General features: G+C 48.3%; 1 protein-coding gene across 1 annotated transcript in view; it reads right to left on the bottom strand.

The window, feature by feature from the left end:
* Window positions 1–14,081, bottom strand: part of B4galt1 (beta-1,4-galactosyltransferase 1) — a 50,066-nt gene extending 35,985 nt beyond the window's left edge. Inside the window, exon 1 of the mRNA XM_063226640.1 lies at window positions 13,512–14,081. Coding sequence (XP_063082710.1) covers window positions 13,512–13,938 — 427 coding nt within the window. The 5' untranslated portion in view covers window positions 13,939–14,081. The remainder of the gene's footprint in view (window positions 1–13,511) is intronic.
* Window positions 14,082–15,442: the final 1,361 nt, after the last annotated feature.

The following is a 15,442-nucleotide window of genomic DNA, read 5'->3' as shown; positions in this document are numbered from 1 at the left end:
CTTCAGCATTCTCAGGCAGAAAGACAATCCAAGGAGCAACCGTTCATTTCATTCCATAGGTGGGTAAGCTGAGGCCCAGAGACAGCATGACTTCTCTCAGATTACTCAAAAGGCTGCAAACAGAGCTGGACTTAAGGACTTGACATTTTGGGTTCTAACACCATGCAGGTTTTTCCACCAACATGCCGGGCCCATGGCCATACCAAGTTCATTACATCCAGCTTCAATTTTTAAAACTTTTAACCAGCTACCACCTCTCCTCCTCCAGCAAACACCTAACAGCTCCTTTCCAGCGCCTCCTCCTCAGGTGTTTGTGGTATAAACCCTGACAGATTGTGTCTGCCTTGAAGGAAACACAATAAGCAAAACCCGGCATACCTGACAGATGGCAATCACATCCAAGTTCCCAGTGTGGTGGGTTCAACAAGATCGTCTTTCTCCTTGACTGGGGGAAGGTTTATCCCAACCGCCATGCCACAGTGTCCACTAGACACTAGCACAGAGTCACTTATCCTTCAGTTGTAGTCACAATCTCACACTTCTTCCTTTATCCTCCTCTTGCATCTGCCCAAGGTCAGGTAAGAATTCTACCTGTGGTTTACTGAACTGAACACAGGTCTTCTGTGCCAAAGAGGATGGGTAAGACATCAATCAAAAGATACTCAGAGCCCCGATATTATCCTGTGCCTTATCTCATTCAGCTGCTTGTTTTTTGAGACAGGGTCTCACTGTATAGTTCAGGCCAGCCTTGACCTCACTATACAGCCCAGGCTGGCCTCAAACTCATCAGGATCCTCATGCCTCAGCCTCCCAAACGCTGAGATTACAGTGACGTGCTACCACACCAGACTCATGCAGTCCTTTTATCAACTCCTTACAGAAATGATCTTCCTCATATGATGATGACAATGATGACATCTGGCCTTAGGTTCTCTGAAACAATATGCTGAACAGCAGCTCTGACCTATGAAAGTGAACTGTGAGTTCAGGAGACAGCAGGACAGACAGAGTGGCTATAAAGGAATGGAAGGGCTGTCACAAGTTGAACCTGGCCCCCTTTGCTCTATCTGCATAAGCATCTGGTCACTGAAACCACTGGCTCTGAAGTCACCCATCATTTATCCAATTCATCAGCTCCTATTGGTCTACAAAGCGAGGCATGTGTGGGGCAGAACTGATGCTTCGTATTTATAGACTTTGGGCTATTAGATCAACTTCTTGTTACCTTTTTTTGTATCAGAAATCAAACCTCCAACCTAGAGTTTGCCAGGCAGGCACCTGTGGCTAGTGAGCCACATCCCCACCCCTACTCAATACAATTTAAAAACCTTTCTTAATTAGGGTTCTGTTTTTGAATCCCAAAAAAGCCATCACATGAGAGTTTATCCTTATGAATTAGTCAATCAGGTGCCCGGGTTGGCCTGTGAGAAACTAACACGGTTTCTATGGGTGCCTGCACGTAGTGTTTCCATCAACTGACACAGAAAAGTTTAGATCAACACCGGTTTTTAAAACCAGGGTCCGACTTGACTCTACAAGTTTGGCTCTACATACAAAGAAAGAAGGAAAGAAAATGCTTATCTTGCAAAATATATGGGGTGTTTAAAGAATTATAAGTAGGCTCCTTTCCTGGACACTGAGTGACCACTGCAGGTGCCACCCACAGCCAGTCATTAAAGAGAAAGCTTCACATCTAGAACTCACAGTGCCTCCACTTAGCAACGACCTCCTAAATCCTCTCTCTCTCTCTCTCTCTCTCTCTCTCTCTCTGTCATACACACACACACACACACACACACACAGCTGGAAAGTGTACACGTAGGGCTCCAGATAGATTCAATTTTCCCTCAGAATCCACATTCTTTCAAAGCTAGGAATTTCCAATTTAGAGCCTGTGAATGATTCCAAACTTCTTGGAAAGCAATGTGACAGAAGAAAGAAAAAAAGCGCTGTAAAGATGACTGACCCTATGTGGCCCAGAAATTTCTCTCCAGGAATTCAACCCAAATAAGTAATTCAACTCAAGCAGAGACCTATACCCTGTAAAAATGTTCATCAGGACTATCTATGATAGTGAACTGTGAAATGGAGAATGCTAAAGATTATAAGGATTTAAGACAACGGCAATAAAAGATACAATCAGGAAGTGGCCAACTAGCCAGTAGTAGAACATTTGTCTAGCATGGCCAAGGTTCTGGGTTCTGTCCTCCAGCACCTTAAAACTAATGAGAGTTAAAAAACAAAAATTGAGAAGATATTGTCACACAAAAAATAGCTAAAAATAGTTTCATGCAATAATTACAACACAGAAATACATGTGTGCATTTGGACAGTAACAGCAAGTTTTGTTATAGTAGTAGGTAAAATTTCTTTAACATCTAATGTGATAACCTAGTATCTTCAAAAAAAAAAAAAAGGAGGAAATCTAAAAGCAAAAGCAAAATCACAAACAAGCACTACCGCAGTGCCCCCGTGGTCAGTTTCACTTCCCAGTTTTGTTACCTCTGTTTCAGTTGCTTACTGTCATCAATCAAGGTCCAAAAATAGTAAATGAGAAATTGCAGAAATAAGCAATTCACAAGTTTTAAATAAACTTTGTAACAGTATGTTGTTATTATTCTTCTATTTTTATTAGTTATTGTTGATAATCTCTTACTGAGCCCAATTTAGAAATCAAGCTTTATCATAAGGTAAATCTGTATATATCTCATGGTACATATGGGGTTTAGTACTGTCTACAGTTTTAGAAAATCTCCCAAACACCCTTGAAGGTGACCGCCACAGATAAGAGGGAGATACACTATTATTACTACCAATCTTAACTCACACATATTCAGAGCTTATTATGCGTTAGCCACTTTCATGGCCATTATCTAAACTTTACAACATCTACCAGTATGAAGAGGTTGTTATTTTCCCTGCTTCACTGGTGAGAACAGTGAGGTTAGACACAATAAACCTTCACAGATCACACAGCACCTAATTTCTGTGACAGAAACATTCCTTGTGCCAGTTCTAAGTTAAAATCTTTATGCCAGCTTAGACAGACAGAAGATCCTCAAAAAAAGCCTCACCACAAAGAGCTCTGAAACAGGGCGTGGCTCGTGAGCTTCATGAGGAATTTCAGAGATCTTTCGTGCTGCAGATATAACTAGGATTTCACACACACACACACACACACACACACACACGCCCCAAACCAGGCAAAAGACAACACAAATTTCTAAAAGGTAGCATGGATCGAAAGTCTACACTTGCCTAAAATGTTGTAATGAGTTAGAAGCATAAGGACCAGAACGCAGAACCCTTACCCCAGTGGCCTTTGAGACTTGCCCTATGCAGACCATGAAAAGCCTTTCTGGAGCTCTTTTCCCTCTCACCAGTCTCCCTTTGGGCCTTCAGCCTTCCACTGTTGAGAGCAGTGCCAACGACAGCGTCTTTTCCCTTCTACCATCTTCCACTCACTCTGCCTTCATTTCCTTTCTCCCTTGCCCTGCGGGTCCCTGAATGTAAGAGCTGGGACAAAGGCTATGTGACAGCAGCTAGAACTCACAAGATACTTAGAACAATAGAGCCCTGCCCTTCCCAATGACGGAGGCTGTTAAACACGCCAAGACAGAGGCACTGAGACAGGGGTATTTGGAAGAAGGCCCTTCGTTTCAACTCTGACCCAGACACTGACAATGTGGCTCTCCATAAGCCCTCCGTGCCTCCAGAATAACTAGGTTTCCTTGGTCGGTCCATGCTGCACTGGAGGAGTCTGTCAACTGCTAAGCGGCTCCCCAAGAACGGGAGCCGCCCTCGTTCTGTCTCTCTGCATGCTTTGTACTGTGTGGTTACCAATAAAAATCCAATGACTCAGCAAGTGAGTCCCTGCTTGTCCCCTTCTCTGAAGCCCCTCCTGACTACAGGTGATGACTCAACTCATTCCTAGCCAGTTGGGCTCCACTCAGGCTGCCTAGTATCACGTGCACGCCCGCCTGCAGCCATGAAACCCCTAAACATCAAGTCCCCATGCTTTCATAACTCAGATACCAGCTTCTGCAAGTCTCCCTAATCACAGCCTTTCCTGTTTTTCAAGCTGGCAGTGTCCTGCTACACCAACAGCAGCTCTGTGATTTCAGGATGTCAAAGGCAAAGACACAGTATGCAAAACAGGAAGAAACTCTCAAAGCAAATGTTCAAGGCATTTTTAGAATGCACCCTGTCACTGAAGCCCCTGCCAAGGCCCCTTCCTCTGAGGAGGCCCACATGACAGGGGAGGAAGGAGCCTGACCTCACACTACTGGCCTGGCCAATCTGACAGAATCCTGCCCCTTCTGGAGCACTCTCACTCCCTGGCTCTGTGCCAATGATCCCAGGCAGATTTTCAACACCAAACTATCCTTCAGCAAAGAATTTGTGCTGGCCATAATAGAACTCTAGAAAGCAGAGGCAGGAGGATCACAAATTCAAGCTGGGCAATTTAGCAACTTAGCACAAATGTCCAAATGACAACAACCAAAGGGCTGGGTGGCAGGACTAGGGATGGGGGTTTGTTCTGTTGAGGACATTCAAACTGGAGGAACTTCAAAATCCACTCCTCAGCAAGAGCCAGGTAAGCCAGCCTAAGGCCTCGGACTTAACCCATGACGTACTAAGAGTCAGCATCTGCTGGTTTTTGAGGCTTTTCCCTAGAGAATGCCTGGAAAACTGAATGTTCTCATTCCACAGCCCCTTCCCGGAACTCAGGAACACATGGAGGTAGAAGAGCCTTGCTTATGTTTCCAAATCTGATTTGCTAGTTTGCCTCCACCCTTCCTATGTATCACACCTCGGTGACGTCAGTGGCCCTGAATGAGCTCACTCACTTCACCCAGGCCAGAGCCTGGAGCCACAGCAGGCCACCAAAGCCTATCCAGGGACTTGGCTGCTAAGGAAACACATGAAGTTACTAAGAAAGTGTCACGGGACCTGTTTTTCATTCTGTTCAGAGCAGGTCTCTGCTCAGTCACATGCTAAGGTAAGTCCTACAGTCCCTACCCCAAGCACTTCCTGGACCTGGTTTCCTTTTTTAATCAGAATTCTGGATACACCACTTAGCAATAAATTACACTCACCTGCTAGCACTAAGCAACCCTGTAGTAACTTCTGATGGGTCCATTCCTTTGTAAGACTCGCTTAAAAACCCAGACCCTCTCAAAAAAAAAAAAAAATTTACTCCATTTTTCTTTTTAGAAAGGTCTCCTAAAAAACCATATTTAAAAAAATAAAAAGTATACAAAGTTTTATACACAAGCCTCACCACCCCACTAAGAAAAAAAATAAAACTCTATGCATATGTTTACAAACAGCTGATTAATAAACTTATGTCAGGCATATTCGCCCAATGGAAGATAATATAGCTTTTGTGGTTTTTAAAGGCATAAGACTGTGACAGAATATCAAGTGAAAAATGCTGTACACCGGGGCTGGGGATTTAGCTCAGCGGCATAAGCACCTGCCTTGCAAGCAGGCAGTCGTGAGTTCGATTCCCAGTACCGATAAAAATGAAAAAGTCAAAAAAAATACTGTACACCAGGCCAGGTACATGAATTTATATCAGTCTGTACACCTGTAACGATATCAGTCATATTCTTAAATATGTAACCCCTCACCAAAGGGAAAAAAAAAAACAAAAAAAACTAGCAACGTTTCTTTTATATGACAGGAACATGTGTTTTTTTTTTTAAATCTCTCTCTCTCTCTCTCTCTCTCTCTCTCTCTCTCTCTCTCTCTCTCTCGGTAATAGGGATGAACTCATGACTTCATGCTTGCAAGGCAGGCGCTTGTGCCACTGAGCTAAATCCCTCGCCCCAATCTTTCAACTTTGCAAATCATTGTCAGTGAGCCTGTGTTACTTTGTCTGTCCCGCAGTGCTAGGGAGCACAGCCAGGGGCCTCAGCATGCTAGGCTAGCACTAGACCACTGAGCTTCATCCCGCTCCCTCTATTACTTTCCAGGAAGACAGGAAGAAATCAGCTTCACTGCTCACACACACAAGAAGGTAAAAATTAATTCACAGCTCTCTCCCCGGCGCCTCTGGGAGGCAAATTATTCTCTTCTCTCTGGGTTTTGTCACTGGCTTTGGAGAGGCTGCATGGAGGCTAAAGAAACAGCTACAAAACACACCCAGACCAGACGTTAAAATCACTGCCAAAGAATTCAGCAACAGCCAATTATATAGCCCCTGGCTTCCATTTGTGTAGCAAAGGGTCGGGCTGAGGCCAAATTGAAACGTGGAACTGGAACCGCTGTGCTGAATGTGTGACTCACCCCTTGTCTAAGGACAAATCCCTTTAGGCCACGTTCACCCCAACAAGCTCCAAGCCGTGTCCAGATGCCCAAGCCACCACAGCCCTCAACCTGGAAATCTCTGATTTGCAGAACATCTCTCCTCAGATGGACGAGGACCTCCCCTTACTCTGAGTAGACCATGTAAACACAGAAGCATCCATGGCTGAGGTCTTTACAGATAACAGTCATGCCTTCCAGGAGCCCTGCCCACCTTCAGAGACAGCAAAGACCTCATTCAGCTCTAAGCCCAGTCCCAAGCTCTCCCAGGAGTCATGGTCTGGCGAGCTCCTTTACAGCGACCTCACAACCCAGAGACCACAGCAGACTGTGCCACAGCCAAATGCACAACGGCCAGGCTCTCAAAGCATTTAAGCCAAAAGGGTCGCCCGATTGTCCTAAAACAACTGAATTCCATTCCATTGGATAAGAAAAACTGGAATTTCCAGGTGGATGTGGATTCAAGCAGATTTCCAATCCCTGCCTCTGAACAGGAACAGGCAGAGAACAAAAAGTAGAAAAAACATACAGAAGACACCAGGTAAGAAGGCAGCAGAGAAATCAGCAGGTTTAACCACTGAATAACAGAGCCCTTACCATACACAAACAATTCACAGATGAGCCCAAGGGACCTGCTATCAAAATTCCTGGTATAGAATCTATGAAAGAGCTCAGCTGCCTTGGCATAAACTGCCCCTCATTCTCAACTCGTAAACTAACCCAGTCCTAGCCTGGAGATCCCTACCTCACTGCCATCCAAAGACCACAATACTCAGGCATACGACTACTGATGTCTCATCATAACTACTGTGAAGCACCAAGTTAAGCTTACTCAGCAGAACCACTGCATAGCTTCAGAAATTAGAGGAAAATTTCTGTACAATTAATAAAACCCTGAAGGAAGTGGACATTAGCCCTGAGTTTCTAAAGGAGGTAAGTGGTAGGGAGAGGGAAAGGAAAAGGATAAAACACACACACACACACACACACACACACACACACACCAGTTTCCCTAAATTATATCAACACTGTTTAATTATGTTTCCCTTGCCTAAATTGTGAGTTTCAACAGGGAGAATATTCCATCTTCTTAATACAGGCACATGGCTGTAACTCAAACAATTCAAGAAGTTACCAGATGCTTGGCACATCAAGGACTTCTACAAAAGAATTTTCAGACAGAATGGACTCACAGACACACCTTGCAAGGATCATCTGCTTCCCAAACTCTAGGCTACATCAGGTCATTCCTGAGTGTCTGCAGTGGACATCCACTGGGTAACGGTCTTAGGGAAGAACACAGGATAGTCTTCTTCTGGGATGGTACGGTCCCAAGAAGCTGTAGTCGGAGTCCAATCCCACGTTCAGCTCATGATCTCTGGGGCCCACAGGCTTCGTTCTACCTGGTTCATCTGACACCTTACTGCAAAAGGAGAGGGCTCCCATGTTGGCCTAGAATCTGGGGTAAATTAAAACTAAGGATCATTTCTACTGCCATCAGGTCATATGGAAATACTGACGAGGTTTCATCACAAAGTAAGCCAGACAGTCCTGGAGGAGATTATGATTTGTGTCTGGATGCCTCCCCCAAACCTTAGGCAGTCTTGGGGCTGTGCTTCTAGAGTTTGTGATTCATAGTCCAATGGTGGGTGAGGATGAGTGCTACATTCACCTGCATACAACGTAAGGGACAGAAAGAGGCTTGCATTTCACTCCACCCTTGCTTCTTTTGCTGTCTTCTGCCAAAACCATGAACTGTGGCTCCTCTGCCATGTGCCATGGAGCCAGCGGAGTATAGAATGAAACTTCCACAAACCGTGAGCTAAATAAACCTTCCCTCCTTTAACTTCGGGTGTCGGATATTTTGTCTCAGCAATGAGAAAAAAGTAACCAACACAAAATTTGGTATCAAAGAAGTGGGGTCATTGTTGTGACTACTACCCCTGACCACGTGGTTCAAGAATGTTTGGGAATGGTTTGTGGGAAAAGTTTATAAAGGTTCAAAGATGTTGCCTGAAAGAGTAGAGCTGGAATTCGTTAGGCTGTTCTGTTCGAGAGATCCTAGTCAGAGCTTCAAAGACCAGAAGGCTGATAAAAATGCTGCCAGTAAAGGCCAGACTTAGGAAGTTTCTGCTAGGAAGGAGTATTTGCTGTTGGGACTCCAGATGATGTATTATGGCTTGGCAGAAAGCTTGTCTGCATTTTGCTGATGTCTGGAGATTTTGCCTGAGACTAAATTAAAGGCAGAGAACTAACTAATCTGGCAGAAGAAATTTCAAGGCAGTCTAATGTCATGGTGGTGGCATGGCTATTGTTGGAGGCTTTTAGCCAAATAGATTTATTTATTTTTTTATTCCCAGTAACGGAGATCACACTCATGACCTCGCTCTTGCAAGGCAGGTGCTTATGCCGCTGAGCTAAATTCCTGGCCCCTTAGCCAGATTTATATTGAGAACCAAGAGCAAAGAGCCCAGTAGAATGATTTAAAATGTTGAGTCTGTCCAAAATAAAAGCTACTGACTGCAAAGGTAGAGCTGAGGAGATCTTGATTGCTGAGAAGCAACAGAGGAAAAATAGGAAAGATAGCCTCGGGGTGTCACAAGAAGCAACAGGACTCCACCCTTTGCAGCCTCAAAACTACAAAAGTGAAAGACTGTTTTGAGGAGAAAGCTGCAGAGCACCATGTTCCACAATAGCAGTGGCCTAGAAAACTTATTTCTCAGAAGTGAATCTGGAGTGCTCAGCAATCCAGGCACACAGGCCTTACAACCAAGAGAAGCTAGTCTGGCTCCTGCACCAGCTGGCAGCAGACCTTGATATCATCTACATGGTGCTGGTTTTAGGTACAGGTACAATACGAGCATTCTGAGGTTAAAGGGGCTTCCACTCAGATTTCAGAAGACGGCCTGAGAGGCCAGGCAGTGCACCCTCAAGAGGGCAATGTCTTAAGATGTAAGTAAGGGTGAAGCCAAAGGTGCAGTGGAGACCCTAGAAGTTTGGAAAAATCAGAAATATGGATCATCTAAGGAAACTTGCAAAGAGGAAGCAGAATAAGCCCAAGAGACAACTGTGGGAGCTACAGTTGCATGCAGTGCTATAGGGGTGGAGTCACCCAAGCCTTTCGAAGCTCACAATCTGCCACAGGTTGCGCTGGACACTGTACATGCTGGATTTTGCACTTGCTTGGATCTCAGTCCTCTGTATCCCTGTTTGTAGCTTTTGGAATGGTAATGTTTATCTTGTGCCATTGAATGTTGGAAGTGTTCAATTTTTCAGGTATAGGGGCTCACAGGTAAGAGTTTGCCTTAGTTCTTGGAGGCGACTTGAGACTCGGACTTTTTAGCAATGCTGAAACTGTTAGGACTCTGGCAACTCTTAGAGATGGACTAAAACATCTTTTGCATAAAGAAATGTGTGTGAGTCTTTAGGAGGCCCAGGGTGGAATGTTACTGTTTGTATTTAGGTGTCTTCCCCAAAGCTCCATGCAGACATGAAGACGCGCTTCTAGAATTTGTGATTGATTCATGGTCCAGTGCCAGGAAGACAGGTATGAGTGCTACATCCAGCCTTGGGTGGGTAATCTGCATACAGCATAGAGGAGAGAAAGAGGCTTGCTCTCTCGCTCCTTTTTGCTCTTGCTGTTTTTGCTATCTTCTGGCACCATGAATGTTGCCCTCAGGCCACACTCTGCCTTGGAGTCAGTTGATTATGTACTGAAACCTCTGTAAACTATGTGCTAAATATACCTTTCCTCCTTCAGTCTTGAGGGTTGAGTATTCTGTGTCAGCAACAAGAGAAAACTAACCAAGCCTGAGGGCATTTCTGAATCTCAGTCTGGTAAACAAAGAATAGCTCTGTGTATATCAACAAATTGTCACCTCCCCCCCCCCCAAAAAAAAGCAACAGGAAAAAAAACTGATAAAAATGACTGGTTGTCTAAACTCAAATCTTCAAGACTTAAACAGGTGAATATCTGTTTCCTCCAACACCCAGGATGAGATTCCACCCCAAGTTGGAAGGTGATAAGACTCTTAAGATTTACCCCAAACTGAGTAGGCAAGAAAGAGTCCTTTCCCAAGCTTCAAAATATACTTTGCCTATGCAGCCTGTTTGTGTCCATGTGTGTACAAATGGGAATAGTGGACAACGTACCGACAGAACAAACTCAGCAGAGACCTAACGAGTGCTTTGTCTTCCATCAGCGTAAACCACAGTAGAGCCAGAGAAACTGACTTACAAACAAGCGAACTCCTGGAGCCCTGGCCACCTATCCTTGCTGTATGCTGGCCCAGGTACTCACCTTTGGATAAGTCTCTTATTTCCTGAACAAATGAGGGCTGTTTCCTCAAAGCACGCCAGGTAAGAAGGGGCCTCTGGGGCTAAAGCAGTTCAGGACTAACTCCCTACCCACTTGAAGGAACTGCACTCAACTACCATGTGCCAGCTAAGCCCCCAGACAGCCCTGCCTTCCTCCAGTCCAGTCTGATGTGCTGCCCACCTCCCCCACTCCACCTCTCTTCAGACTGCCTGTACCACAGCCAGTCAAATCATGTTGAGCTGCCGCCAAATCTGAGCAGAGATAAACATTCCGGGAAAAGAATTACAAGGCTGCTACTCCTCCCATCTCAGGCAAATACCCAGGTGGCCACAAAGGAGGCCTCACTGCCAGGGTCAGTAGAGTAGAGCCTGCATGGACTCCTGCAAACCTAAGACAGGAGCAGCTGTTATAAGGAGACCCACACCACCTGGGCGGAACTCCTTGAAGAAAAAGCCCTACTTCCTCCTCTTAGCACATACTCCAGGGGGCCTCACACTAAGCGTTACCACCTGCCACACCTGCCCTGAATCACACAGCTGGTATACACAGAGAGGAATTCTAACCCAACCTTTTGGAAATCTCTTCCAATGCTTCCACAACCCATGGACAAATCAAACAGTGCCCCATCAGTAACCCAGTATGGTGTCTTACAACCTTAAACTCACCAGCTTTGAGCTAAGAGGGATCAAAGCAAAGCATCTGGCCCAGACCTCTGGACACCAGAAAGTAGAGCGAGGCTGGGGAAAGGAACTACAAGTAGTGAAAAAGCCACAATTCTAAACCCCAAGGATGCTTTCTCCCATCAACCTCAAAACCACCCCACACAGGCTTTGGCTGACACCTGCCCAGTTGAACAGATGGGTTCAACTCCCAGCCCACACACTCCCAGGCAGACTTTCAGCTTTCTCAAGACCCCTTCTGGCCAGGAACCTCCACTCTAAGAGTTGCACCCAATCACTCAAACCTACAGGCTCAACTAAAATGAAGCAAAGACTTCTTTCTACCTTTCTCGGGTTGCCATCTCGGCAGCAGCCTTAAATTTCACAGTTTCATGTAAGTCACATGAAAGCAGCAAAACCAGAGAAGGTCTCGGACCTCTCTACACACCCTCTAAAATGTACTGCTCAAGAAGTCCTTCCCAGCAGACTATTTCAGGATTGATTTAGCAATACCACAAACTGATAGTAGGTTGGTCACTAGCACACCATGTTATAAAACACAGCAGAACTACTGTCACCACTGTCAGACTTCATCAAAAAGACCCTACACCCCAAACAACAATCTAATAAATTCTGGGGCACTTTAATTTATGCATTAATTTTTCTTTCTGCACATGCCTAAGCAATGATCAAAAACAAAAGCAAGAAACTTAGTCTCTTTATGTTCTGGGAATTCTTTCTCCACCCTCTCTACTGCTCAGGGCGATTTTCAGGAGAGCCTGACAAAATGGAACTTTAAGGTCTTTGACAAACCATATTACTACATTAGTTTTAGCTGTCAAGTACTGAGTGCTACTACGTAGGTGCCATGTATTTAATGTTCACAATCTCAGTCCTAAAAATAATTCTGTAAGGTATGTGTCCACTTGACACATGACGAAAAAACGCTTTAAAAAACTAGAACAAGTCAAGACATTTAGCACCGCAGCAAAGATATAGCAGACCACTCTGCTTCCCAGATTAACTATCAAGTCCAAAAGATTTCAATTTTCTGCCTTCAAGCAAAGGCCCCCTCTTTACTACACTTCACCGTCAGACCTATTCCAGGAGGTCTCTCCGAATCTGATACGAAAACACTGAAGTATTGCAGAAGTTGAGCAAGAGCATGTAGAAAGGCTGGCTCTGCCAGGGCTCTCCGGAACGTGACAGAGCAGTTGGCAGCATGCCTGCCTGTCTGCCTGCCAGCTTGCCAGGGCCCCTCACCCAGAACAACATTCTTTAAAATCTGGCATCAGAAATGAGCAGCCACCTGTCTTCAACCCGGGAAGCAACCTGTGGCTGCCTGCTACAGGTCAAGGAGAGGTCCCGGCAGGACTCAGCCTCCTGACCTAGGAATGTAAACCCACCTCCCCAGCTTCCTGCCTATGTTGAAACAGGCTAAAGGCTGGGCTGGATCATCTGGGCTGGCAGTGCAGGGAGGAGGCAAGGCCAGGCTGACTGGTTACATTTTAGCCCTCCAGCCCCCAGGGTACACGACTCAGCTGCCCCTGAGAGGGCCCCACTCACTGGGGTTTGGGGAACCTACAGGAGGAAGCTGGGGGTGAGGGGCAGGGATCTATCTACACAGAGGAGGAAATGAACACAACAGTAACAACTGCGAGTTTACCCTCGTTAATTAAACCCTTTTTACATTGTTTCGTTTACTCTTGAAAACAGTCCTCTAATAGACACAATTTATTACCTCCATTTACCAGAAAAGAAACGGAGGTTTAGCGAGAAGTGAAGGCCCTTGCCCAGAGGCTTTAGAAAAAGTTAACGCACGTGAGAAGACAGACTTGGATAGGTCAACTCTGGTCCCCTCTCGGGACTCTTTAACAGTGGCTCTCTCTGCTTAAGTTTCCTTCTAGAGTTCACATGGCAAGACTGCTCCTAAGCAGCCCCAAACTCCAAAACTTCCTGGCCCAGAGCAGGGAGGTCTCCCCGGCCTTCTCTGGTTCCTATGGCCAGAGGTGACCAGACAGCTTCCCTTGGGGTCGGGGCTCCAGCCTCCAAGACGACACCACCCAGCCCCTCCGGTGCACCAGCGCGGGCCTCTCTGGGATTCGGCACTGTGACCCGGAACAAGGAGCTGCAGCCGTGCGGGCGGCTGGGGGACGCCCGGGCCATCGTTGCCGAGAAGCGCGGGGAAGCCCGTCCTCGCAAGGCGCAGGCGGAGTCCTTACCAAGCCGCGGAGACTCCTCGGGGCAGGCGGGCAGCGGCAGCGCGGTGGCGGGGGCCACCCGGACCGAAGTCAAGTTGCTCGCGGGGCCGGGCTCGGAATCCGCGCCCGGGCCGGGGTCGCGCCCTGGGCGAGGCTGCGCGGAGACGCGCGGCGGCGGCGGCGGCCGGGCGCCCCCGGGCTGGGGCTCCCTGGGCTGGGGCTCCCCGGGCGGCTGCCCGCTGGCCGCGGCGCTCGAGCTGCCCTGCTGCACCGGCGTGGGCACCCCGATCAGCCGCGGCAGGCGGCCCAGGTCGCGGCCGGCCAGGTAGTAGAGCAGGGTGACGCCGAGGTGCAGCGCGCACACGGCCACGAGCAGGCGGCAGGCCCGCTGCAGGGAGGCGCCGGGCATCGCGGCGCTGCCGCCCAGGAGCGGCTCTCGCAACCTCATCTTCCCGCCGCGGCTTTAAGAGGGAGGTGGGCTGCAGGCGGCAGGGCGGCCCGCCCGCGGGCAGCCAGCCAGGCGCGAGGGGCCACGGCGGCGCGGAGGGCGGGGGCGCGCGGAGCCGGGGCTGCCGGACCGGGGCCGAGGAGGGCGCCGCGGGCGGGGCGGAGTCACCGGCGGGGCGGGGCTTTGGCGGGGCGGGGCTTGGCGGGGCGGGGCCTGCCAGGGGGTGGGGCCGCGCTGCCCTGCAGCCTCAGGTTGGACTTCAGCCCTGAGTCCGCCGGCTCGCCTGTCAGGCGCTGTGCTCTTTGCGAGGCTTTGCGGGACTTAGGTCCTCGCGGAGACGCGCCTCCTGCTTCGCCCGGCTGCCCCGAGAGGCTCGCCACTTCCTGGGGGATATCTGCGCCGGGGTGCGGGGCTGCGCGGGCGGGAAGAGGCGGAGAGCCTGGAGGACCCGACCTGGGGATGGCGGCTGCCCCGTCCAGCCTCGTCCGGCCAGCGGCTTTGGCGGTCGGGGTGAGCCTCGCAGTGGAGAAGGGTTGCCCAGGAAACGAGCTTCCACGCCCGCTAGGGCTGGGACCGCGTGGGGGGAGCTGCTCCGTGGGCCGTTGGAAATCCCCGCTCCTGCCTGACTAGGTCCCGCTGACCCAAGGAGAAGCCTGCGATGAGGAAGGTGGACGGAGCTGCCACTTCTCACCTCTCAGGATCCGCGTGTTGGCCCACCAGGGAATCGCTGAGGCCGGCCTAGCTCCGTGCAGCCTGGCCTTGAACGCACTTTGTAACCAAGCGGGTCTTGAACTCATAGCGATCCCCCTACCTTAGCCTCCCAGGTGCTAGGATGACAGGTGTGCACCACGTGGCCTACCTACTGTATTTTGGGTTTGCTGTATGCCAGTATGCGTCCTGAAAAAGGCATTGTTACTGTCTCCACAGAGCAAACGGGCTGAGGAGGGACACTTGGTTGTCATCATAGGGAACCTTCAGTCTTCGTTTGTCTTTCTGAATAGCAGCTCTTCCAGATCTTTCTCCTTTTATTGGTACTCTTCCACTTCCTTTTAGAAGTTCACCAGTCCTCCCCAGTTGTTGGAGAAGGCCCCAGGCCGTGTGCCTTGCGCTCTTTCTGTCTACTCTCACTGCCTAGGTATCCCTTATACCTAGGCTGTGGGCTGAGGGCTCAGGTTTGTTTCCTACCTCGAGCCCCTCTTTGACCTCCACACTTAGATACCAGTGATTCACATTCAGCGCATCCTGTCCCCAACAACCTAAATCCCTACACTGCCCTCCGCCTTACCTCATTCAGGGAGTGAGGCCATTGCCCTTCTAGTTCACCAGGACCAAAACCTGAAAGGTATCCTGGATGTACCTCTTCTTCTTAAATTCTATTTTCTGCCCTTTAACAATCTTGTCAGTACTACCTTCGAAATACCAGAATTGTAGAGTAGTTACCTGGCATGTACAAGGCCCTAGGTTCAATCCCCAGCACCCTCCCCAAATTCACTTCTTGTTAATT

This window comes from Cavia porcellus, unplaced genomic scaffold (genome assembly GCF_034190915.1).
Source record: "Cavia porcellus strain 051 isolate PalLab524CR breed Dunkin Hartley unplaced genomic scaffold, mCavPor4.1 scaffold_1, whole genome shotgun sequence".
Lineage (NCBI taxonomy): Eukaryota > Metazoa > Chordata > Mammalia > Rodentia > Caviidae > Cavia > Cavia porcellus.
Note: the sequence above shows the minus strand (reverse complement) of the source record. Positions and strands in the feature narration are given on the sequence as shown.